Source organism: Pyrus communis, chromosome 15, assembly GCF_041283825.1.
Source record: "Pyrus communis isolate YQ-2024b chromosome 15, ASM4128382v1, whole genome shotgun sequence".
Lineage (NCBI taxonomy): Eukaryota > Viridiplantae > Streptophyta > Magnoliopsida > Rosales > Rosaceae > Pyrus > Pyrus communis.
Window position 1 is genome coordinate 4,541,211 of NC_142579.1, and position 24,244 is coordinate 4,565,454.

General features: G+C 37.1%; 2 protein-coding genes, 1 long non-coding RNA gene and 1 pseudogene across 5 annotated transcripts; 2 read left to right on the forward strand and 2 right to left on the reverse strand.

The window, feature by feature from the left end:
* Window positions 1-904: 904 nt before the first annotated feature.
* Window positions 905-1,726, reverse strand: LOC137729335 (putative calcium-binding protein CML44; annotated as a pseudogene).
* A 2,079-nt stretch (window positions 1,727-3,805) lies between these two features.
* LOC148690403 (uncharacterized) lies at window positions 3,806-4,316 on the forward strand. The gene is made up of 3 exons (XR_015956619.1): window positions 3,806-3,896; window positions 4,028-4,102; window positions 4,182-4,316. It is a non-coding gene; the product is annotated as an uncharacterized LOC148690403 (long non-coding RNA).
* A 9,961-nt stretch (window positions 4,317-14,277) lies between these two features.
* On the forward strand, window positions 14,278-17,495 carry LOC137739992 (uncharacterized). Of its 2 annotated transcripts, none has more exons than XM_068479772.2 (9): window positions 14,278-14,635; window positions 14,904-14,987; window positions 15,119-15,211; window positions 15,759-15,857; window positions 16,151-16,392; window positions 16,479-16,561; window positions 16,645-16,756; window positions 17,038-17,112; window positions 17,192-17,495. In XM_068479772.2, exons 3-9 carry the CDS (start codon window positions 15,142-15,144, stop codon window positions 17,372-17,374), a joined length of 864 nt encoding a protein of 287 aa, XP_068335873.2. In that variant the 5' UTR covers window positions 14,278-14,635; window positions 14,904-14,987; window positions 15,119-15,141; the 3' UTR covers window positions 17,375-17,495. The 2 variants fall into 2 exon arrangements, with proteins under 2 accessions (XP_068335873.2, XP_068335889.2); XM_068479788.2 differs by having other exon boundaries at window positions 14,351-14,635; window positions 15,765-15,857.
* A 1,047-nt stretch (window positions 17,496-18,542) lies between these two features.
* On the reverse strand, window positions 18,543-22,975 carry LOC137739978 (GATA transcription factor 24). 2 transcript variants are annotated; one of them, XM_068479760.2, is made up of 10 exons: window positions 22,469-22,975; window positions 21,687-21,773; window positions 21,469-21,602; window positions 20,538-20,648; window positions 20,287-20,401; window positions 20,002-20,061; window positions 19,724-19,789; window positions 19,565-19,636; window positions 19,220-19,294; window positions 18,543-19,022 (listed from the first exon to the last, which is right to left on the reverse strand). In XM_068479760.2, exons 1-10 carry the CDS (start codon window positions 22,760-22,762, stop codon window positions 18,957-18,959), a joined length of 1,080 nt encoding a protein of 359 aa, XP_068335861.2. In that variant the 5' UTR covers window positions 22,763-22,975; the 3' UTR covers window positions 18,543-18,956. The 2 variants fall into 2 exon arrangements, with proteins under 2 accessions (XP_068335861.2, XP_068335852.2); XM_068479751.2 differs by having other exon boundaries at window positions 19,547-19,636.
* Window positions 22,976-24,244: the final 1,269 nt, after the last annotated feature.

Sequence of the window (24,244 nt, forward strand, 5' to 3'; positions counted from 1 at the left end):
TTATAATTTTCAAGTTGTTAAAAAAAAAAAAACATGTAGACGGGTGAAAAATGGGTAAATGGGTAAAAAAAGGATAAACGGATTCAAAAACAGGTAAACGGGTAAATGGTTATGATTAAATGGGTAAACGGTTATGGTTAAATGAGTACACGGTTATGGGTATGGTAACCGTTTATAAACGGTTATGGATATGGTTATAACCATTTATGCAATTACCCAACGGGTAAACAGTTATGCGAGTATGAACATAAACGGTTATGGGTAAATAACCGCGGTTACCCACCCGCCATAACCGTTGCCCATCCCTAGTTGCCCCACCCCTACCCCCAACCATCCCAACCCACACCTGACCGACTCCCTCCCAACCATACCGCCCTAGATGTGGTTCTGAATCGAATAGAACCCACTTCAATTTGAAATTTTAATTGTAGAGGAATAAAATATGCTTGGATTATGTCAAGGGATTATGTAACTGAATGATTGGTTGGGTGCTCTTTGCACGTGCCTTCAGTTAGGTTTTTTTAGTTTTTAGTTTTCTTTCTCTTGTCTTTATCATTAAATAAAGTTATAAGATGATTTTTTATTAAAACTCAAAGTTTTGAAGCCATTTTAATTAGTTTTTCTTATTTTAATATGTCCATGCAATTACTCTGATACTAGGAGCCTTGCTAGGGACCATATATATGAGAACTTAGCGGTGACGTGCAGATTATATGGCATATTATTTTGATAAATGTAGATTATATTGTTTAGATGGTTGAAATCACAAGCTGATGGATCCCATCCAACAACCAATGTATACTAGCACCAATTGGTAGAGGAAGAAGGATGATGTTGACCTAATAACCTATACCTTGCTCGAGAGAGTTTAACAAGAAAAAAATTTGTACTCGTCTTCAACCAATTGTGTTTCAAATTCAAACACTTTCACTTCTCGAAATTTAACTTGCAATAGAATAGTAACATCGTTTGGAAAACAAGAAACATTTATCGTTATAAAGAAGTGCTAGGCAGGGGCTGCAAATACTTACACTATAAATTTCAAAAAGTTGTAAATGGGAGCACGGGAATTAATTAAGAAATAGTATTTTGGAACATCATGGTTTTGAATTCCTGAAAGTCGAGCAGGCCGTCCAAGTTGGTGTCGAACACGCGAATCATAGTTCTACAGTCACGGCTGCTATTCTCCTCCAAAACCCTAATCTCCTCAGCACGCTCTCAAACTCCTCGCTAGAAATGAAGCCATCGCCGTTCAAATCAAACACACCGAATGCCTTCGCAAGGTCCTTCTCATCTTCATCTTCCTGACCATCAACACCGACATCCTCACGAATGTCACCGCCTTCATTTTCGCCACTGGCGTCACCTTGCTGCATGGATATGGACTTGTAGAAGAACAAGAACTCGTTGATGTCAAGGCTCGGTTTTCCCAAGAGGGACTCGAGCTCGTGCAGGCTGAACTGCACGCCTATTCTCTCGAGGAGCCAATCGAGCTCCTTGAGACTCACTTGCCCGTCTCCATTCTGGTCAAGATTTTAGAAAATACGGTGCAAATCGTTGGTGCTTAGAGGACACATCATGTAGATTGTTGCCATGCAAAGAGACTAAAGAAACACAATACGAGTATTGAACTGAATGTTATGAAATATGAGAACCTCTGTGTAATGCCTATGTTTCAAGTCATTATATATTTAGGGTTGGAAGATTGGAAGTTCTGTCGGTTGTCCTTGACTTGTACGGCTTGTGTTTGTAGAGGAACTTGGCACGAAGTTTCTTAATATTAGCAACATGCATATATATATGGTACACATATTCCCTTATCTGTAGCTTGTCAACTATTCCAACAAGTGGAATTGTATTATCTATGAATTCTTTTATTTCATCTTCAAATTTGGGCTTCAAGAGAATATTAGTGCCTTAGGTTTAGATAATGTAAGTTACTTAATGGCATCAAATGCGCAAAAGATCACTTGTTTGACATCAAGTTCAATGAGATATGAACTCAATACATTCTCAATCAAATGAAGTTTATGCGTAATTACTCATGTATATACACATTTGATTATTTGAACCGACTGGAATCCTAACCACATTTGCTTACAAAGAAATGGGTGAAACTCATATCTACCATCATTTTTATAAAACAAAACATTGGGACATCGGATTCAGGTTAAATCACATGACGAATCGATAATAATTAGGTATTAAACTCGTCGTCCATAAAAATCAAATCTCAAATCTACCATTAATTCATCTGTCAACATACCATTGGAGCCAAACCTACAAGTCAAGGAACATGTCCCAAATCACGGGTAGGGTTGTAGGGACCTTGTTCATTTTTATAAAATGTAGAAAAAATGACGAATTTTACATACAACACCAATATAGGGTTCGCAGAAAAACTGACGTGGCATGAAAATTGAGCTACAATCCATAACCGCCCAAAGAAATAATTGAGCTATTAAACAGAGGACTAGATGCCACCGATCCGTGACCATTCTAGAAACTCCCAAAATATTTGTTACATGATATTATCAATCATCATATTATACTACCTACATTTCTTTGTTGTTATGATATTCTAAATTTATGACATATAAACCATACCGCCGACACTATTATAAAACTTAAATCAATAACACGACCGGGCGGTCTGACGTAAGACTCAAATATTTTTCCCAAACAACCCAATTAATTTTTTTTTCCCCTTTTTAAAAAAGAGGACAAGTGGCAAATCACAATTATTCACCTCTTTCATGGGCCGAAAGATTCATAGAGGCATTTCAGCTTCTTCTGACCATAAGTTTGAGTGGATTTCGAACCCGAAACTTCAAATTAAAAAGTTGGGTGACCATCAATTTTCCATTCGCATTTTTCAAAACGAGGAGAATAAAAGAGGAGAGAAGACAAATTCTAGAACGGCACGAGGAGGGAGGCACGGAATTTTAAATTGGGAATCACGTAACCAACACAAGAACTTAATTCAAGTCTTGCCAAAAACCACATTTAAAAAGAAAATCAAATAATAATTTGAACCAAATTAAAGGAAAATACAGTATTTGTGGTCTTAACACGAATAACATAAAGAGAGAAGCAAAAACAAAACAAAAAATTGGGGAGGGTCCCCTCTTGTTGGGTTGTTGTGAAGGACAGGTTAAATGCCTAACTTCTGATTTGATAATGGTTTTATCTTCTAAGGTGATTACAATCATACACCAAGGATGATAGTATGGCCATCACTAAATTCCAAGTAGCATACTGGGCCCTCGGATCCCTGGGGAAGAAGATCAAATTGACTCTTTTAAAAAGCTAATGCAGCATCCTCCGACTATTCCAGGCAAAGTCAGGCATAATAATATTCAGAAACATGTGGGTGTGGTATAACAACAAAAGAAAGCTTAGCATCACGGTGTTGAATTAAAATACTATCTTAATACAATTACCTTCTGAGAATTAGGCTGTTTGCACGATAAACGAGCATTTCTCCAGAAGTTGCACTATGATATGGATTTCCCTTTGGTAACTTCAGTTAAATTCAAGCATAAAATTAGTAAGAAAATCAAACCAGCAACACCAAAGACCACAACCTCCTATGATAAAAGGATGATATAGCACCACACTTTAGATTGCTCCAGGGGTGCAATTTTGGCATGTGCACTTCCATGGCTTAGAAGTTTACTTCTTCAACATGCAAGTGGTATAGTATCCCAAGAATATTCTTTGAGTGCCTTGAACTCATTATATTAGGTAAGAAACTTTTAATATAAGATGATATCCCGTATCCCAAAGGAAAAGTTTCGTTCAACAAAGAGCCATCTTGAATTTTAGAATTAGTCCATAGAATTTAAAATTTAAACCTGCGGGAGCAACATGTTCATGCGCTACTTGTATCACTAGTTAGTTTTTGGAATTTTCATTTCCTCATTTGTTTAAGAGATAGTTGCAAGTATGGAGTGTTTTATCTCTTTGTCGTAAGAAATCCTGGTAGTTCTTTTCCTGTCATTGATTTTTTTTATTGACTATGCAGCTCATTGAGTCCAGAGTTTCAACTTTTCAGTCGGCTCTTCAGCTATCGAGTGTCTTAGATGTGCATTATACAGGGGTAAGGGTGCCGGTGTTAGTGAAATTTATGGCAAGTGAAATATTCTTCAATACCTAGTTAATGCAAGCTTTTTGAACAGGTAATTGATGTTGTTGACGAGAACGAGACAATCACTCCATTTATTTATGAGTCCAATACAAGTGATGGAGAGGGATCTGAGGAAGCCATGGAAACCGATCAAGAGAATGAAGAGGAAGACGAATCTGATGGCGCCCTTGATGGTGTTAGTGATTTTGAAGGAATTGAGGACATGAGTGAGTGATGCAAGTTTTGAGATTTATTTTGGTTGTATTGTATTCGTAGGTGGCTGATATTCCCCCGAACAGAACTTATTAGTAATTGTACGAACCCCATGAGCATTCCATACGAATGAAATTTTGTTACATGCCTGCTTATCTTTCCAGTTTAAAGTGTTTTAACTTATGATGAAAATGCAATTTAGTAGGAATATAGAGAGAGAATGGAGTCTCAGTGAGGGACAAGTCCCAGCTTGTGCAGGCGACGGCTTTAAGGATTCTCGACCTTGGTTGTGGGCTGTCCCGCCTTGCCTTCCGACTGATAAGGATGCGGGAGATGTCATGGTGAGGGAATATTAAATAAATGGAGAGTAGAAAGACTCTAGAAGGAATAGTAACACACTTCACGTTGTCGCTTTTGTTCTAATTCAATTCAAAGAATGACACTTGAAGGAATAGTAAGACACTTAATATTACTGTCTAGTAGTATTTTTCTTTACTTGTAAGCGAGAAATTTTAGGTTCGAAACTCGTTAAAGTCAAATTTGAATCACTTTATTGATAGTCCATTGTGAGGTTTTAGCCCACTTCCCCATCCTTTAGTAAGGATAATATCATTTGTTTGAAATAAAAAATAAATCCAAAGAACAATTAAAAGTTTATTCAATTTAATTTTAACAAAAGTCATTAAAGAAATCAAACCAATCTAATTTGGGCCGGTTTGGTTTGGGGCTAAGTCTAATTTCTTTTCTTTTGCAAGATTCGTTATAGTAATTAAAAACTCAATATGATTTTCGCACATTTCTTATAGTCTTTTACCCGCTCCTTATTATTTTTGTCTTCAAATTGAATAAATTAAACAAAAACATCAATCTAAATTAAACATGTGTGTGTGAGGCTAAAAAGGAAATGCGATCATTTTATTAAAAAGTGATATGGGCCACCATCACTATATCCCAATCTTATTAAAAAGTTGTTGAAATATTTGTTTGTAAGTAGCTATTTAGTAGCAACACCATAGCTAAATTCATTGTAAATAAACACAGTGACAGAGCCAGAAATTATTTCAAAGAGGATGAATCTTAAATAAATATAAGGATATACTATAATAACAAAAACTCATATAAAAAATATAAATCCTTCAACATTAAACAACCTCACCCCACTAAAGAAAATATAAACAAAAAAAAGAAAGATGATATAAGCTAATTCATTGTATTTTGTCCAAAGAAAATTGCAAAGTTAGAGTTAAGTGATTATTTAATTACATCATTCATTTGATTCAAAAGAAGAATTAAAAAGAGGGAGCCTTGTTGTGTGGGCAAACTGGGGACAATCTGAATATAAAATAGGGTTTAAGAATTTTTAGTGTCATAGAACCTACTCCAATCCTTAGAGTAAAACTCAAATTTAGGTTCTAAACCCATCCCACCTTGCTCCAACCCTTGGGCTAAATATGAGTTTTAACCCAAAACTCATTTCTGGGGCAAATTGAGGCCAGGATTCCACCCAAGTTAGTAGGTTAGCCCATCATATATGTGTATTTTTTTTAGTTTTATATTTATAAATTCATTGAATCCAACGGCTAAAATAATTGAAAAAAAACTGTTCATGTGCTTCATATTCTTTCGTAGTGTTCCACGAGTTTTATGGTGTCGCTTTAGTGACTTTTCAATATATATCATAATCTAAATATGTTTAGGTTAAAATGTTCATAAAATTAAATTAGAATAGTTTACATAATTTTTATTTAAAAAAATTTACTTTAAGAAAAAAATTATCCTAAATTCATTCTTTAGTAATCTCGTGCTAAAAATTTAACCAAAAGGGTTGGAGCAGAAAAATTGTTTCTGGGTCAAAACTTAAATTTTTTGGGTAAAAAATTTTAGGTTTTAACTCATGAGTTGAAGATGGTCAAGCATATTGTGCATAATTAATAATTTTTTATGAAATGTAATATAACCTAATGAAAAACACACAAGAAGGCCACAAGGGTTGGTTGACCACTGTGAGCATGTAAGATCCCACATCGCCTGAGGGAGAGGAAGTAATGTGCCTTGTATGTATATGCCCACCTCCCTATAGTGAGACGGGTTTTGGGTGGAAGCCCAAGAACAAATCCGTGAGGGCGTGGCCCAAAGCGGACAATATCTTACTATGCGGACTAGGTCCAGGATGTGACAATTGGGTATCAGAGCCACTCCTCGACCGAAAGTGTGTCGACGAGGACGTCGGGCCCTTAAGGGGGGTGGCTTGTAAGATCCCACATCGTCCCAGGGAAAGGAGGTGAAGTGTCTTATATGTACATGCCCACCTCCCTATAGTGAGACGCGTTTTGGGTGGAAACCCACGAACAAATCCGTGAAGGCGTGGCCCAAAGCAGACAATATCTTACTATGCAAACTGGGTCTGGGATGTGACAGAGTGTATGTGGCTTTGCCCATGCCATCATACTAGATTCTGCTACAATGACATTTTTCACCCAAAAATCTACCATAATCTGGGCCTTGATTAGTCCACAACTCGGGGTTTAGGACTCGTTTCCTTATCAATAATGAGAATAAAAAAGAAATAAAATGTGTTCAAATCATGACTTTACTGCATTTACTTGCACATAAAGAATTAAAATTCGGAGTGGGATACCTTAAAAATTACGGGCCCTACATTCCTCTCTCATTTCCCCGTCCCCCTTCACTCGTTTTTTTCCAACTTCTATTATGTTGTAATGTAATATGTTGATCGTCCACCTGAGCAGTTCTTTACTATTCATCTGAAGAAAAATCAAATGGATTACTATTTATGCACTATTTATTTGAAGAAATTTTGTAAAGTGAATATTGTTGCTACATTATTCTGTCGGATGAAAAACTTTATAAAAGGAGGTTCATTCGGTCATTGTAAATAGAAAATTCAACATCAAAGAAAGAGTGAAGAGAAGAGGAAAGAAGAGAGATCGAAAGAAATTACCAGTGAGCTAGGCCAGAAAGAGAAAATAGTGAGAGTTATCATTGTACTCCTATTATTTCAAATAATGAAAGAAAGTACTACTGCTGCCTCGAGCACGTAGACACACTTGCTGAACCTCGTAAATATTGTGTCTTATTTACTTTATGTTCCACTGCACACATATCCTCAATTTTACAACATGTTATTAACACGAAAAGCTCTCATGTCCGTGGAAAGCACAACGCCATAAACCTAGTGAAGCACTACCTACCTCTCACTTCTGTCTGCTAAAATCTCACTGATAAGAAGATCCCTTTACTTTATCTTCATACTTATGTATGACTAATTTTCTTAAAGTAAACATACATATGATTATATAACTATTATTATTGGCGATGAATGGCATGTGAAAAGAAAATAATTGATTCAAAGTTAGGTCGTGCAGGTCTGCACAAAAGTCAGTGGCTTAAGGCTTGTACAAAAATCTCACCATGTCTCATTTATTCAAAATTCAAAAGGATGAAATCATGGTGCCATGAATCTGAGGAAAAAGAAAAGAAAAATTGGACGTACTAAAGTGTTGACAAAAGAGGAAGAAATGGAAGCATAGTAAGTTAATAATTCCTTTTACCTTATCATTATTAATCTTGTTATTAATGTGATTGGTGTGGAATAATCGCCCTCATTCATTACTATATAAGTGAATGGTGCGGCACTGTCACCCTTCTTATAATAACAATTATTATCTTTTGATATTTATATGAATGGTTCTAACTTAAAGCCCTTGTCACAATAATTACTTATTTAAAGCAATTTATTTGTAGTGGCTGGAATTACCACACTATACTTTAATTTACTTATTGTACTACATTTTGTTAGGATGAGTATATGCAGGACTTGAAGTTCCTTGATCAAATTAGAACCAAAAGTTTCTTGATCCTCATCATATAAAATGATTGGACCTGAAGTTCCATCATATTAAATTATCAGACTTGAAGTTCCATCACATAATAAAATCGGATCTAAAGTTTCTTGATCCTCATCATATAAAAAGATCTAACTCAAAGTTCCTTGATTAAAATAAAAACCTGAAGTTTTTTTAATCAATTGAGAGAATAACGTTTCCTCAACTAAAATTAAAGTGACAGCCTTAAGCACCTCAGTCCACATACTATTAAATAAGGGCCAAAAGTTCCTTGATTCATGTAAATGAGGACCATAAGTTCCTTAATCCATTAAGTACGGCATGAATTCCAAAAAAATATGAATTTGAAAGGTCTAATGATTTCGATCTCAAGAATAAATTTCGAGTACATATGTATAATGTTTTGACCTGAAGTTCAAAATATAAATAATGTTAAGAACTCGAAGTTCTAACACTTTTGTTTGGATATGTGTTTATATGGTATGAGTTAATTATCGCAAGTTCCGTCATACCTGAATTTCTTCCTTTTGGGAATAAGAAAATGGTGAACTTAGCAAAGCTCGATTTCGTTACCATCAACATTTTATACAAGAGATACTTTCATGAATTTATAATGCCCGAGAATTCATGTGAAAGCAGATGATATTAAAAAAAGTCTTTGTTTAAAAGCTCATTGAATCATATTCATGGAACTAGAAGTTTCCATCGTTTCTTCATTGATTCATATTAATGGAACTAGAAGTTTCAATAGTTTCCTATATCTAACAAACTGAACTAAAAGTTTCAGAAATGTGTAAAACCCGAAGAGATGAAGTTTTTCTATACATACGCGTGCATACACATGAATTACAACTACAACAATAAAAAAATGAGTTTTCACAAAGGTTGCTTATGTGAAGCCTCAGTACTTGGCAGAACCCGAGAAGGGGGAGATTGATCATGTGAAGCCTTAGTACTTGGTGAAACTCCATAAGGAAGAGGCATCGGAGGTTGATCATTTGAAACCTTGGTACTCAGTAGAACTCCAGATGGTGGAGGCAATGGCTTCGAAATAAAGCCACAAACATCTGAAGGTCACTTTGAATTCGACTTTCGGATTCCTGCAGCTGGTCGAGCTTTCTCTTCATGCTCGTCGAGTAATTATTTGCAAATGTGCAACTATTTATTCTCATGCTTGAGCCCTCTAATTTCTTGTCAAAGGCTTGCCACCTCAACCATTAGTGATTCAACTTGGTGAGTTCGAGCAAGTAGACGTTGGCCCATATTGAATACAAAACTCGCACACTGAATACTGAAAGCCAAAGAGTCTTGAACAACCAATTCATTAGAGCTTTTTCAAAGTATTCTTTTGTTTTTAGGAGTGAGAAAGTTCTTAGCTACTGTAGCAGTCATATCATTCTTCATCACAGAGTCTCTAATCGTAAGATGACCATTATAGGATAAGAATGATGAGCGCCAGATATTGTCCTAAAGAGGCACGTTTACATCTTCCACAACATTTAAACAAAAACAAGGGTCAAATGGACAAGCCATTTTTAGAAATGATGAATGAAAAAGAGATCAGATAAAGTGCGCAACTTTCCGAACATGCTTTTGGATACAATTGATGCCTCTATAAAAGGAGGAGCAATGTAAGCCTTATATGTATATTATCATCTCTACCTAGCACGAGGCCTTTCGGGAGCTCACTGACTTCGGGTTCCATCGGAACTTCGAAGTTAAGCGAGTTCTCACGAGAGCAATCCCAGGATGGGTGACCCATTGGGAAGTTCTCATGTGAGTTCCCAAAAAAAAAATCGTGAGGGCGTGGTCGGGCCCATAGCGGACAATATCGTGCTATAGTGGAGTCGAGCCCGGGATGTGGTAAGGACCCGGGCCGGGATGTGACAAGCAACACAGCCATTTGTTCAAAAATAAAGAGACACCGCTCTCTGGATTTCAAAAGCTGGATTTTCCTTAATAAAGTTCATTGGCACTTCTCAGACAAAATCTCAGCTTTCTAGATATTAAGAACAACTTTATCAAAATATCTCTGGCAAAGTTGGAACGCGTGAATTTTATTGTTCCAACTATACTACGGTTACCGACAAGCGTGAAGGAGATGGTCCCAACAACACCACTACTTGTTATTGGGAAATCCCTCTATATGTTGACCTCATTCCCTCATGATAAGGCAGAGCTCCAAAAATGTCTAACTCTTCTTCCTTGCCAAGAATGCATCTTCAACAAAGCCTCTCAAAATACTCAGCAAGAAAATATTTTTGAACGAGAAGTTTTACATCAACATCAAATCCTTTTGTTGTTTGTCTTCAAGAGCAAAAGATCTCCTATCATCAGGGTCGAGAGCAAAAATATCTCATATCATGCTTTTTCCTTGTCTTTTCCTTTGCCCTTGCTTTTGCCTGCAAGACAATGAGAAATAATGCAATTAGTCAAAACTTGAAATCAAACTTCCGGTTTGGAACTGATTGCCTGGAACTTTGCTTGATTTCTTACCTTGCATTGCCCTCAAATAGTCATCTTCAACTATTGTTGGAGCTAGGTTTCAAGTCATCAATGTCGCATAACAGTTGGCACGTTGTAGGCTCTTTACATTGAAGCTGCCAAGCATGGATGAGTTACTGAGAAATGATGTTTTGACGGACCATTCAAAGGCAAAGGTTGCGCTCCACTTCTGTTATGCAAAAGGCTGAAACTGAAGGATTAACAATGAACTCATAAAAGTTCAAAGAGAGAAAATGAGTGGCTGACTAAGTGAATGGAAGACCAAAGTTCAATAATAGGAATCATACTCACAACCCCAGCAAACTCTGCTTGAAGTCATCAATAGCCAAGGGCAAGAATGACTTCAACCATTATTTTGTGTCATCAGTTTATTTCATTCACATGATGTACGAAAAGGTAATTCAAATTTTGAAAAATTACTAATTAATGACAAGTTACAAAGATGCCCCATGGGTTTAAGTCTCAATAAGACAATCCATAAACTTGGCATTACTAAACTGTTGCATGTCGAAGCATGACAGTCGTGTCTCATGCCTCGTGTCTAGCTGTGTGTTTTGTGGACGTGGGCGTCCGTTTCACACCATCGTTCTCGGCCACCGGATTAGTTCGAAATTCGATGGTTTTGTTTTATAAAGCATGTTCTAGATTTATCGTACAAAAGTATAGTTAGTTGATAAAATCGTTCTTACTTTCCAAACTTGCTCTTAAAATATTTTATTTGGTTATCCTATCTGTAATTGTGGAACGTCAAAATGTTTAACTTTTTACGATTATAAATGTGCTAACGTACTTATCATCTAGATTACGTAGTGTACTTTAATTCAAAAGTAGATGATTTGAATGGGTGTGTACCAAAATTTCCTATGATTGGAGACCAAACATTGACGTTGACAATGACTTAGGTAAGTTGGTAACTTCGGACATAGAAACAACCATCATTTATTAAAGTGAAGTGGAAGTTTCAACTCTCAACTCAACTTTGAAGACGGTTGATCTTTGTCTCCATTACTTGCCAGTAGGTAATTTTCTCCATTCATCCAATAAGCATATTCTATAAGCATATCATTACCTAAGAATCTCTTCACTTATCCATTAAAATAAAAAATTCATAAAAATATTTTCAACTCTCCTTTACATTGTTTCAACTGTTAGATTGTCTACCGCTTGAAGTTGCAACAAAGAATAATTCATGGGTGGTGTAATTCACATTTTTTTTTATCTCTCACACACTGTTTGTTAATTTATGTCTTTAGTCTTATTCAATTATATTCGATCCGACAATAAAAAATTAAGAGAAATGTGTGAAAGATAAAGAGAGGTGTGGATAATATCACTCTAATTCATTGGTTTTCAATCACCAATTGTCTGAAAGATGATAAGTGACGAATCTCCATATACATAAATTTCCATGATTCTATGCACATATAGGATAAAGAATTGTTCCAAGCATATAATTGTACCTCTATTTCTTATTCTCATCTTACATTTCTTTATGAACACAATTCACCTCTAAATCGAGTTAAATATATGCTTTGATGTCATACCTTTTCGGTTCGATTGGTTATGTTCAATTTGGACTCTTAACTCATTTGATTTTTTGGTTGGTGTTGCCCCACCATTACTTGAGGCTTAAGCTTAAGAGTGCATGACGACATTGGTGCATATAGGAACTTTGAAAGTGCGAGTGAGGCTAAGAGTGACAATGAGATTAAAATTTTAGTACTAGCAAAAAATTAGTTTAATCATCAATATACGGTTGGCATCACATAATTCATTAAATTTCGTATTTAAATTTACAAAATCAAGAACAAAACCAGCACAAGTGAAATCAGACTTTTGATATCTCATCAGTCATCACATATCATTCTCTCATTCTTAATATTTGCTTCACTATGTACTTCTTCGTTTAGCGAAAGTGAATATACATTTTGATGCTAAAAAAATTGTAATTAATAGTTGAATTTAAAAAGAAAATAGGGATTCTTTAGCAAAAACCAAAAAGACATCCTAAAATTGTGAGACATACATGTGTGTAGACCTGGCATTTCAAACCCGACCTGTGAATCCAACCCGACCCATTAATCCAACCTGACCCGACCCGTTAAAATAAGTATTCGGGGTGAGTGTTTAACCGGTCGGGTGGTTAACAGGTCATTTTGGGTGAACCCACGAAACCCATTAACCACCCATTATTGAGGACTTTTGTGTAATTTCAATAGTCAATAATGAAACCCTCCCTATGTCTCGCATTGCACTATTGCAGTACAAGCACGCCATCTCTAAAAAGTTCTCCCTCATCTTCTTCCTCAGAAATTACCATTTTTTCTGACATCTTCTTCGACTTCAGCGTGCCCTCATCTTCTTCCTCCGAGTCCTCCGTGTGCCTCATCTTCTTCCACTCCGGCGTCTTCTTCAACTCGACGGCGTGCACAATACTGCACTATTGCAGTACAGGATAACTCAATTGCTTATGGTTTTTCTTGCAATACAGGATACTCGACGACTTCTTCTTCTACTCCGGTGAGCCCTCATCTTCTTCCACTCCGGCATCCTCTTCAACTCGACGGTGTGCACAATACTACAGTACAACACTATTACAGTACATGATAACGAAATTTGGATGAAATGTTAAAAAAAAAATAATTAATGGGTGAAACGATGACCCGTTAGCTTAACGGGTTGAATTCGGGTGACCCATTAGCTTAACGGGTTAGGTTCGGGTGACTTGTTAAATTAATGAATCGGGTTGAACTCGACCCAAACCCAGTAAACCCGACTCGTTTACAGGTCTACCATACAACCTCCATGTCAATCATCCCCCTCCCAATCCCTAAACCCCATTCCCAAATTTTCTAAATTTCTTCTAATTCTTTGTCTTGCCCAAATCTCCTAATATATTTCCTCAGTTTTTGCTCTCAATCCGGGAAAAAAAAAAAACCCAGAAAATTTCCTGGACCGGAAGCTGAGTTTGGGTATGAATTAGCTTTCTTTTTCGACTAGCTCATGAAGAGGGGTCGAGATAGAGAGCTCTCTGTGCTTGTGCCCTTAGTCTTAGGTATAGCCGTCTCTGCCGCAACACGACCAGAAGACCCAGATAGAGAAAATTTGGAAAGATGAAACCCGTGGGAAGCAATCGTCTTCATCAACACATGGTGGTGAACGAAGGGCATTCGGACCTGGACTTGTTGCTGCAGGGGCTGGGTGGCAAGGATGGTCAGTCGTCAGTGTCGAAGGCGTCAATCCATGCATTCCGTGTGTCAAGATTTGGGAATCATATTTGAAATAAAATAATACTTGACGTATGAAAGTGACATGTTTTGAAGATGTTGTATGACGTTGCAATAGACCTCAAACATGAGATGGTAAAGTGTAATTTACCTTAAAATTTTGTGTCGTAATTTAAAAAAGTGGACTACAGGTAAATAAGTTAATTCAATAGACCAAGCCCGATCAGGCGTCAGCAATAGAAGTAAAATAATTTTTTTCTTCTAGGCCCATTTGTGATTTAATGTTAACTGCATACTAGTAAATAAAAGCAAGCCCAAAATTAGGTGCGGGTTGAATGTGGGCAATCTCTACAGAGGCTGGGTTGCTGGCCTAGGTAAAAAAAGATAAGCCCAAATCTATTCTTTAAGTTGCAGTTTCCAAAACCAAAAAATTTGAATCGAAAACAGAAGTGCACCGAAACCGGCCCGGTAGGTTTCGGTTTTTGTACGAGGACCTAGAAAATCTTCTGCGACTCGCCGACTTCTCCTTACCAAGCAGAGCAGCCACTCTGCTATCTTTCAAATTGAAATTCCTCTCCTTCACTCTTTGCACGTTGAATTTCACATCAACAGCATCTCGCTATAACCTAGGAGCTTTGTTCGGATTCAAGCTTTTCGACTGTATTTGGACGATTCCTCCGACGCCGGCCATCAAGGTTAGTCAGAACGATTCCTAACTTATTGACCTATTGCATGTCAAAATCTGCTTCAAATTTGTGATTTAATATAATTGGGCTTTAGAAAAACTTGGTGATGAGCTAGGTTATATCATCTTGCAGTAGACCCTTTTACACTGAATGAGTGATTAAGGGTTTTAGGGTTTCGGTATATTTATCTCCGCCTCCCTCCCCTTCGACTTTCACTCACTCTCTCTCAAATTCTCCGTTCACTGAACCCACCAACATCGTTGTTTTCCTTGTTCAGGCCACCAACAGCACGCCACTGTCCAGCAAGGCCACCGCCACGCCACCACAGCACGCCCCCGTTGTTCTCCTTCTCCTTCATCAGGTTAGGGTTTTTAATTCGAAACCCTCAGAATCAGTTTGTTTTCTTTCGTGTGGTGTTTGTGAGCTAATGTTGAATAATTGTGTGTTTAGAGATTCTAACCAAAACTTGGTAATTTCGTGATTTGGGATTAGAATTAGAAGCTGAAGCTCCGGCAATGAAGAGTAAAAATGGAAGCAAGGCACGTGCAAAAGACATGGTTAAAGATAATGGCATGGTTGAAACTGGTAATGTTCTTGTACATTACACTGAACTAGGAACTCCATCTGAGATATTTGAGCATTTGGTTTGCGGATACATGTACCCTAATCCATCTAGCTTCTGGGGAGGCTGCAAATGATGTCTTTGTTAACGGTGTTTTGAATGAATGAACCAACCATAAAAGTCTAAACTCAAATTATTAATTCATGTTTCTTGTTTAGTTTTGGGAAATTTATACCATCACATATATCTGAATGTTTAAGTAAGCTTCGGAGATATGCGTAGTTGGGTGGCGTCAAAAATCACAACTTTTTCATTGGAACCGCTCTTTTTTAAGCAGCTGAACAAGTGTTTCTTTTTCCTGTGTATCTGTTAATGTACTTGTTATTAAAGGGTTATTTGATTGAATGTTTAGTACGTAGGATGATAAACTCTGAATGATTTCAAAGTTAATTTTGTTTTGTGTGATGATTATCAGCTACTATGGAAGCACTTCTCGAGTAATTATCTGTTCAATAGATTCTAACTCAAACTTTGTATGATTTCTCACTGATGTTCATGATTTGAAATTAGAACCAGAAGATCTGCCAATCAAGTTTAAAAAGGGCAGTAAGAAGCGTGCTGCAGCATCGGATTCGAATCCTCCAACTGTCAAAGACATCCTTGAAATTGGTAAGACTTTCCTCTGATTGAGACAGAACAAGAAGCACACTTTGAGATTTGGAAATACTGTTTCTGTCCTCAACCGCATCCCGTTCAAGATGGGGATAAAACAAAGTAGAAATACGAAAGGATACTCCTATTTGTGTACTATTGAAATTCAAATTACAATAGCATAATTATTTGATTACATGCTTTCATAGTTGTTTCAAATTATTTAATTTAGTTAGAAAAACAGTGGTTTGTGAATAAAATACAAGTCTTGAGCATTTGGTATGTTGATACGTGTACCCTAATTCTTCTAGGTCATGGGGAGGCTGCAGATGGAGTTCTTGTTGATGATGACTTGAATGAACCAACCATGGGAGAAATTCTTGGAAGTTTAAATTTATTAGACAATGATAGACCAGAGAGCCATGATAAAGAAGAATCGTCTCTGGATCCAAAGCCTCCAAGTGCAGACTCGGTTCATATTTTACTCAAGCAAGCACTACATGCCGATGACCGTGCCCTTTTATTAGATTGCTTATACACCCAAGATGAGAAGGTAGTAGCTGTCGTAGTTCATATTGGTTATATAATACTTATGCATGAAGATAAGTGTTAATGTGGATGATACAACTGGTGGTTTAGGTCATTGCAAAGTCCATCTCAGAGTTGAATCCATCTGGTTTTTTGAAGCTCTTACAATCTCTCATTTCTATCATTCAATCGAGGTAAGATATCTAGAGGTATGCTTTATGTGCTGGATGCTCTCATGGTATACCTAATGGATTTGTATGCTTTATTTTTACTCCAGGGGTGCAATTTTGGCATGCGCACTTCCATGGCTTAGAAGTTTGCTTCTTCAACACGCAAGTGGTATAGTATCCCAAGAATCTTCTTTGAGTGCCTTGAACTCCTTATATCAGGTAAGAAACTTTTAATATAAGATGATATCCCGTATCCCAAAGTAAAAGTTTCATTCAACAAAGAGCCATCTAGAATTTTAGAATTACTCATATAAAATTTAAACCTGCGGGAGCAACATGTTTATGCGCTACTTGTATTGTATCACTAGTTAGTTTTTGGAATTTTCATTTCCTCATTTGTTTAAGAGATAGTTGCAAGTATGGAGTGTTTTATCTCTTTGTCGTAAGAAATCCTGGTAGTTCTTTTCCTTTCATTGAATTTTTTTTTATTGACTATGCAGCTCATTGAGTCCAGAGTTTCAACTTTTCAGTCGGCTCTTCAGCTATCGAGTGTCTTAGACGTGCATTATACAGGGGTAAGGGTGCCGGTGTTAGTGAAATTTATGGCAAGTGAAATATTCTTCAATACCTATTTAATGCAAGCTTTTTGAACAGGTAATTGATGATGTTGACGAGAACGAGACAATCACTCCATTTATTTATGAGTCTGATACAAGTGATGGAGAGGGATCTGAGGAAGCCATGGAAACCGATCAAGAGAACGAAGAGGAAGAGGAATCTGATGTTGCCCTTGATGGTGTTAGTGATTTTGAAGGAATTGAGGACATGAGTGAGTGATGAAACTTTTGAGATTTGTTTTGGTTGTATTGTATTCATAGGTGGCCGATATTCCCCCGAACAGAACTTATTAGTAATTGTACGAACCCCATGAGCATTCTATACGAATGAAATTTTGTTACATGCCTGCCTATCTTTCCAGTTTAAAATGTTTTAACTTAGGATGAAAATGCAATTTAGTAGGAATATAGAGAGAGAAGGGAGAGTCTCAGTGAGGGACAAGTCCCAGCTTGTGCAGTTGACGGCTTTAAGGATTCTCGACGGAACTGCTCCCTTGGTTGTGGGCTGTCCCGCCCTGCCTTCCAAAGAGGTTCCTTGAAGCCGGCTTTGGGAGGGTACAGGATGGGTCTCATTTCGTCCCCAGTTGAGACGGGGAGCACAAATGAGACAAATATAGTTTCTCTTACTCGGGTGGCAACTCACGGAATAGAAGGAAGGATTTCAGGTACTATGTTCATCGTCCAAGGACACATGTGGAAGATTGATGCGTCCCTTGGAATCACTTTTAGACCATGCATTTGTGCATCCGGAGATGATTAACTTCGAGCAATGCGGGCTGAAGCCATCTCTCCCTCCTCAATTTTGTTGGCCTCAGGATGTAATTCCTTTTGCCTCAAGCGGCTGGTTGTATAGTTTAGTAAGTTGAGTTGAAGAAAACACAAGGCTCCTAAATTTTAAAGAGCTTTAGGTTTATTTCCATAAATATGTTTTGAAATAAATGAATGCACAATCTCAATCTCTCTCTCTCTCTCTCTCTCTCTCTCTCCCCGTGTGTAAAGTTAGACACGAAGAATGAATTGCATCACAAAAACACAAGTGTTAGAGTTCTTTCAAAGCGTTTCATGATTATTATAACGTCGCCTTACATGATGATCCAAAGCTCTCCGCGTGTAAAGTTAGATGCAAAGAATGAATCGCATCGCAATAACACAAGTGTTGTAGTTCTTTCAAAGTGTTTTCATGGTTATGCTAACGTCGCCTTACATGGTGATCCAAAGCTCTCTTCTTCACCTCGCGTTTTTCCCTTTGTACTGTACTGTGTATCGTAACTTCTCTCCGCACATGGTATAGCTTGCGGGAATGATTCCGGTGTTGTATAAATGACATCTACGCAGCACTTGTCATGCGAATTATAATACGTTATTAGTATGATACCATTTAACACTCATTTCGGGTATAAGTTTATCTGATACCAATCATCATCAGTTGGCTGTAAGTTTATCTGATGATCTAAACAAACCTAAATAAATTACAAATAATATTAGATAATGCTCGACACTCTCAACCACATCTCTCCTAATAACTCTTGTACAGAAGATAATATGTAAACAAGTCGTCAACCATCACCGGTTCATCTATTGTTATCTAAAAGTAGCAAAGCGCCTCCATTCATAAGATCGTTCCAATCAGAAGATCCCGGGGTTCTCTGCAGATTAACTCGTAAAGTCCCTAAATGACTGTCCTTAAGAAGTTCAATAACTTTCATCTATATGTTGCACAAGGTCACAAGAGAAACTAATGCGGCATGGCCCAACTACCACCCACAGTTCCTGACATCAATTGGCTAACAAATCCTCACCTTCTAATCAAAATTAGTAGTGATGTCTATATCTGTATCCGACGGATTTGCAAGCTCAGCCAGCGGCTCCTGTGGACACCAAAACTTCAACATAAGATATTGCACTTCAAAGAGGCCACAATTTTATCTGGAGTGACAGATTGGCCAGGACCAAAATACATTTAGGGATATGATGTTCAATTTCGTTGGACCATAGTGTTCTCTTCTTGATTGTTTTGCGGAATATTAATATTAGCTCAGATTGGAACATATCCATATTATCATACCTGCTCATCATTGGCTGGAGAAACAATCCCCATTGGAAAACTGTTAGTAAGATCTTCTGCAGTTTCCTGCGAATCCTGCAGCATGGACGAGGGATGGTAACTTAGTATTCAATATATGGAGACATTTATGAAAATTTCCACCGAACTCATTGGTATCTTCAAGTCCAACTGAAGAGTGCATTACGAAAATCCGAATGCTAAGAAAATGATTTAAATATTTGTGCTCCAAGGTTACCCATGTTCATCAACAAAAGAATTTCCAACTGGTAGTTAACTTTTAACATTACATGACAAAAAATATAGAAATAAACGTAGAAGATCTAGAACCTTAAATGCAAAACATACTTCCTCATCTGGGTTGACAGAAGCATCATTGGATCCTTCATCAACTTTTTTCAAAAGACCACCAAGAGTACCCTGCATACACCATGATTATTAGGCATATACAGAATGAGGTTAGCAGTTCATGTAGGAGGTAATAGTAATAGGCGAGAAAAATCATACATGCTCATCCTGGTTTCTGGAGATTTCTCCTTCAACAATTACGGGCTTGGCTTCAATCGGCATCCCCTGCAAAGATCAGTTTTGTTACTGCAAAGATTGATCATTTGGATTGGAACACTTGGGGTAAACAGTGTAAAGAGGCTAGATTACATTTTATGAACTACCAGCCAAATTACAGCATAAGGGAGAATAAAGAAAACATTGATTAAACACTTGAAAATCAAATCTACTTCTAAAATTAAAAAATGCATATTCTCTTTCTCAAATGTTGCACATACAGGTTCTATATGGTCGACGGTAAGGTTCCTTCCACTTTTGCTGAGATCTCTCAATGTTCCCTGTACAATCAATAAACTGGTGAAGAAAATGAAAGTTACTTAATGAGACAGTAACAGACATTGGTGACCATAGCAATAACGACAAAAAAGTCCTGTAAAAAAATAATGATGACAATAAGGATCTATTCAAGATACATAAAGAGTGAGAGAACGAGGGTCTGTGGTATTATGTTTATGTCAAAAATTTAATATTTTTACATTACATAAAAAGCAGAATAAACCAACCTTATTTGCCCACATAAGACCACATGCATTACATAAAGTTCTTGGGCCAGCAGGTCCACGGCGCATTGCAGGAGTATTATTTTCACTAACTCCACAATGTTGACATCTCCGTAAGCTGAAAAAACACAGCAGAAACAGGACAAAGCGTTGAACACAACATTATCAAATGGAAAACTTCAATCACAATTACACATCATTCCACAATTACACATCATTCAAATGCGGTACCATAGAATTAGCTTGGAACTCACACAGTTTCTGGTTGAGGAGTGCCATCTTGAAGGCAACTCTGAGTCGACTCCCAACTAGAAGCACCTGATGTTTGTTTTAACGATGCAAACTGTCCATTCTTACGAAGCATCCTAGCAAAAATTAACAAAAACAGAAAGAATCATTCATCATTAACACCATAGGTGCATGGAAGATGTAAAAAATGATATTACAGACTTGTGAACAAGTGCACAAATAATGATGAATATCCATATCTTCCCATTTGACATTTGTCATGTTACTGCACACAAATTATGAATACATAACTAACATAAAAACCAGCATAATCAGATCTACACTCCTCAAGCAAAAGCACAAATTCCCCTAGAATTGAGATGAACTGCAACTAGATGCTTAAACAAAGATGTCAAGAAGAACCGAAAAATGTGTGTATTTCTCGTCGCACCAAATTGGGAGCGAAGTCACAAGCATTAGGCAGGAAGCCTTGGTTACAGTTGTCTCAGACCCTTGGTCTACTATTTGAATATACAGCTTCATTTACAGAGGGCCCACTACCATTTAGGATTGAGAGCATATGGTCGCACCATTAATAGTTAGGCTATTATTCAGTGCATAAATATCCATTATGTTCAGGAACCATCTCTAAGAAGACAGAACATCAAGAGAATGCTGTAATGGAAAGATACACATATCAATGATTTCAAGTAACTAAGTAAAGATCAAATACATTCGGAATGTAAGAGCAGTTGATGCAACTGAAATATAGGCAGAAAGTATCATAATTTACAAGGCATTACCAACATAATATCATAATTTATGATTACACAATAAATGATTCTCTTTGAAACACAAATCCCTCATCCCCTACGAAAGTTTCAAATTAGTTGAACCCAAAAGCACTATAACAAGAAAAAGGAACTGAAAGAAAGAAGGGTCATCAGTTCGTCTTACCTCTGTGCAACCTCTTTACGCACAGTGTACCTAATTTTCTTGTCAAAACATCTCTCCTTCCGTTTTTCACGAAACCTAACCAGGGAAGCTATTCTTCGCGAAAGATTTGAACGCTTTGAAGTGCCACCCACACCCTAGAGATTGTGGAAGGCAACACGTGAACATAAGCACAGAGGATGCATTGGAATTGGTCTCATTAATGTCAACATATGAATTACCCTTGTATTCTGATCAGAAGACACTTCAACAGTGGGCACGCCAGTTGGTATATCACGTCCTCCCAACAGCAAGAGCACTGCTTGCACCTGTTATATGGAATCCTAATTATAAGCCTTCTTTGAAAATGGGTATAATCAAAACCAGCAAACTCATTTTATTGTAAATTTAGTAAACGGATGACTGAAAAATTTAACAGGCCAACTTAGAGAGAACAGAAGTAGATAAAGATTGTCTTGGATTCAACTAGTCAAAGAATTATCACATATTATCGTATATTTTTCTGTCAATAACTTTTAGCTCCATATTGATTTACAACTCATGACAGCATACTTTTGTTCCCTTCCAGTACATCTGTATAAACACTGAGTTACAGGGGAATCCATGAATATGATAATTACCATATTCATTTCATACCCAAAATACCAATTTGATAAATAAAGCAGCTCAACTATTCTAAGAGTCTTCATCCTAAAGAAAAACGATAAGTGAGGAACCGAATCGTAATCAAATTTAAACTTTATCATAAACATAAAAACTTCAAGTCCCATAACCTCGTCCTCCTTTCCCAATTCAATTAAAATTTCTCTTTCTTTTTTCAGCTTTTAGTTGGAACATTATCGCATTTAAATCTTCGCAATTACAAGGAAAAAAAATACAAAAACTCAATTACTCAAAGTTCAGCACAGCACAGCACAATCGCGGAAGAACATGAACATTTGGGAAGAAAGAAAAAATGGTTCTTACTACAATAAAAGAATACTCAAACCAAATGAGAGAGAACCTTCTCAGGTGTAACAGCAGGGAAGACATACACCTCGCCTTCAAAAGACAGAGTGAGCTCACTGGTCCTGGAAGCCATAACCACACCTCCTCCTCCACCTCCACCCCCACCTCCACCCCCACCTCCTCCTCGCTTCTCAACGCTGACGGAGTTCACATGCACCTCTTCCATGTCCTCCATACCATCATCACCACCATCTTCGTAATCACCGTCATCGTCTTCTACCTGTATTGGAGCCCTCCCGTGCTCCTCGATTGGTCGAGCTTGCAGAGGCTGTGGATTGACGGTCGCCATCCAATATTCCCTTTACCAAACCCTAACCCTCACCCCCACCACTTCTCCCAATTCAAAACCCTAAACCCGTTCCCACGGAAAACCCTTCGCCTCCGTCGCAAGGAAAAACTGTAACAATTTTCTGGAACAAACCCTAACCCTAAACCCTACTACTATAAGCTAATAAAGCTGAAATTTCTGAGCTCGACGATGAAGAAGAAGCTTCCAAAAATCAATGAGAAAAATAAAGGTAACCTCCATAAATAGCTAAGATTTGAGAGTCGCAAATTGGGTAATAATTTAATTTTCCCAAACAAAAAATATTCAAAAAAAAAAAAAATCATATTTTCCTACTTTTATTTTCCCCTTTACAATTTTTGTTTAGTCGCCACTTAATAATTAATATTACGGTCTAGTTGTATTTATTTTCATTTGTAAATGAAAGATATTAGGTTCGATTCGTGCCAAAAACGAGTTTGAACCATATTATGCTAGTCCATTATGAGGCTAAGCTCATCCCTTCTCTTTTAATGTAGATAATATCGTTTATTCTAAAAAAACAAAAATTGTTTGGTCCGTATTTATACATCTGATTAAAATAATTAATACAAACGTACCAAACAATGCTAATGTGTATAATTAATTTTTGTTATATGACAACGTAAAATCTTCTTACTTTGTATTCTTATTCTTTTTATAATCGTTTAACAATGATTTTAATAAAAAAATCATAGATAAATAAATTAAGAATTGATTATGAGCGTGTTACTTGTTAGTATAATCGATAATTTACGCAATACTTAATGACTAAATGATTCTCAAACTAGATGAATGTGGGATTAGTCATCTAAGTATCAAATAAATCCAAGGGCCGATTTATATATATTTTCAAATAATTATAACATTTATATGATAAAATATTGTCTCGTAACAATAGTGACTTAGTAGTATCCTTTTGTTTATATTTATCTCCGTGTAGGGTAGTACCCAGTGCTGCGCGGGAGCATGTATAAGATTGCGCGGGGTTTCGTGGGCGATTTGGATTGTTTGGATGGGGATGGGTGGGGTCCACGGTCACATGCGTGTGTTTTCTGGTGGCGGGCGGGACCCAGAGGCACTGGGTGGGTGTTGGGAATGTAATCCAACGGCCGGTGGTAGGCTGGTAGTGATTGCAGGCGTGTGATGGAAAATTACTGTAAAAGGGAGGAGGTTAATAGGTTTGCAAAATGGTCTGGTGTTTGGGAAAATCGGAAAGTGTGAGAGATTTCTCAATGTGCCCAGAATACGCCGGAGATTTTTTTAGTGTGCTTAAAATACGGAGCGAAATATTATATGTTATTATATAATTAGAGAAACACTTGAAAAAAAAATTTCGCTAATTGTATAATGTCATGTGGTGTTTTGTCCAATGGTCTGTACACACTAAAAAATTGCTCAGAAAGCTAAATAGTGCGCCATATGTTATTATACAAACGAAAGAAATTGTTTTTTTTAAGTGTACCT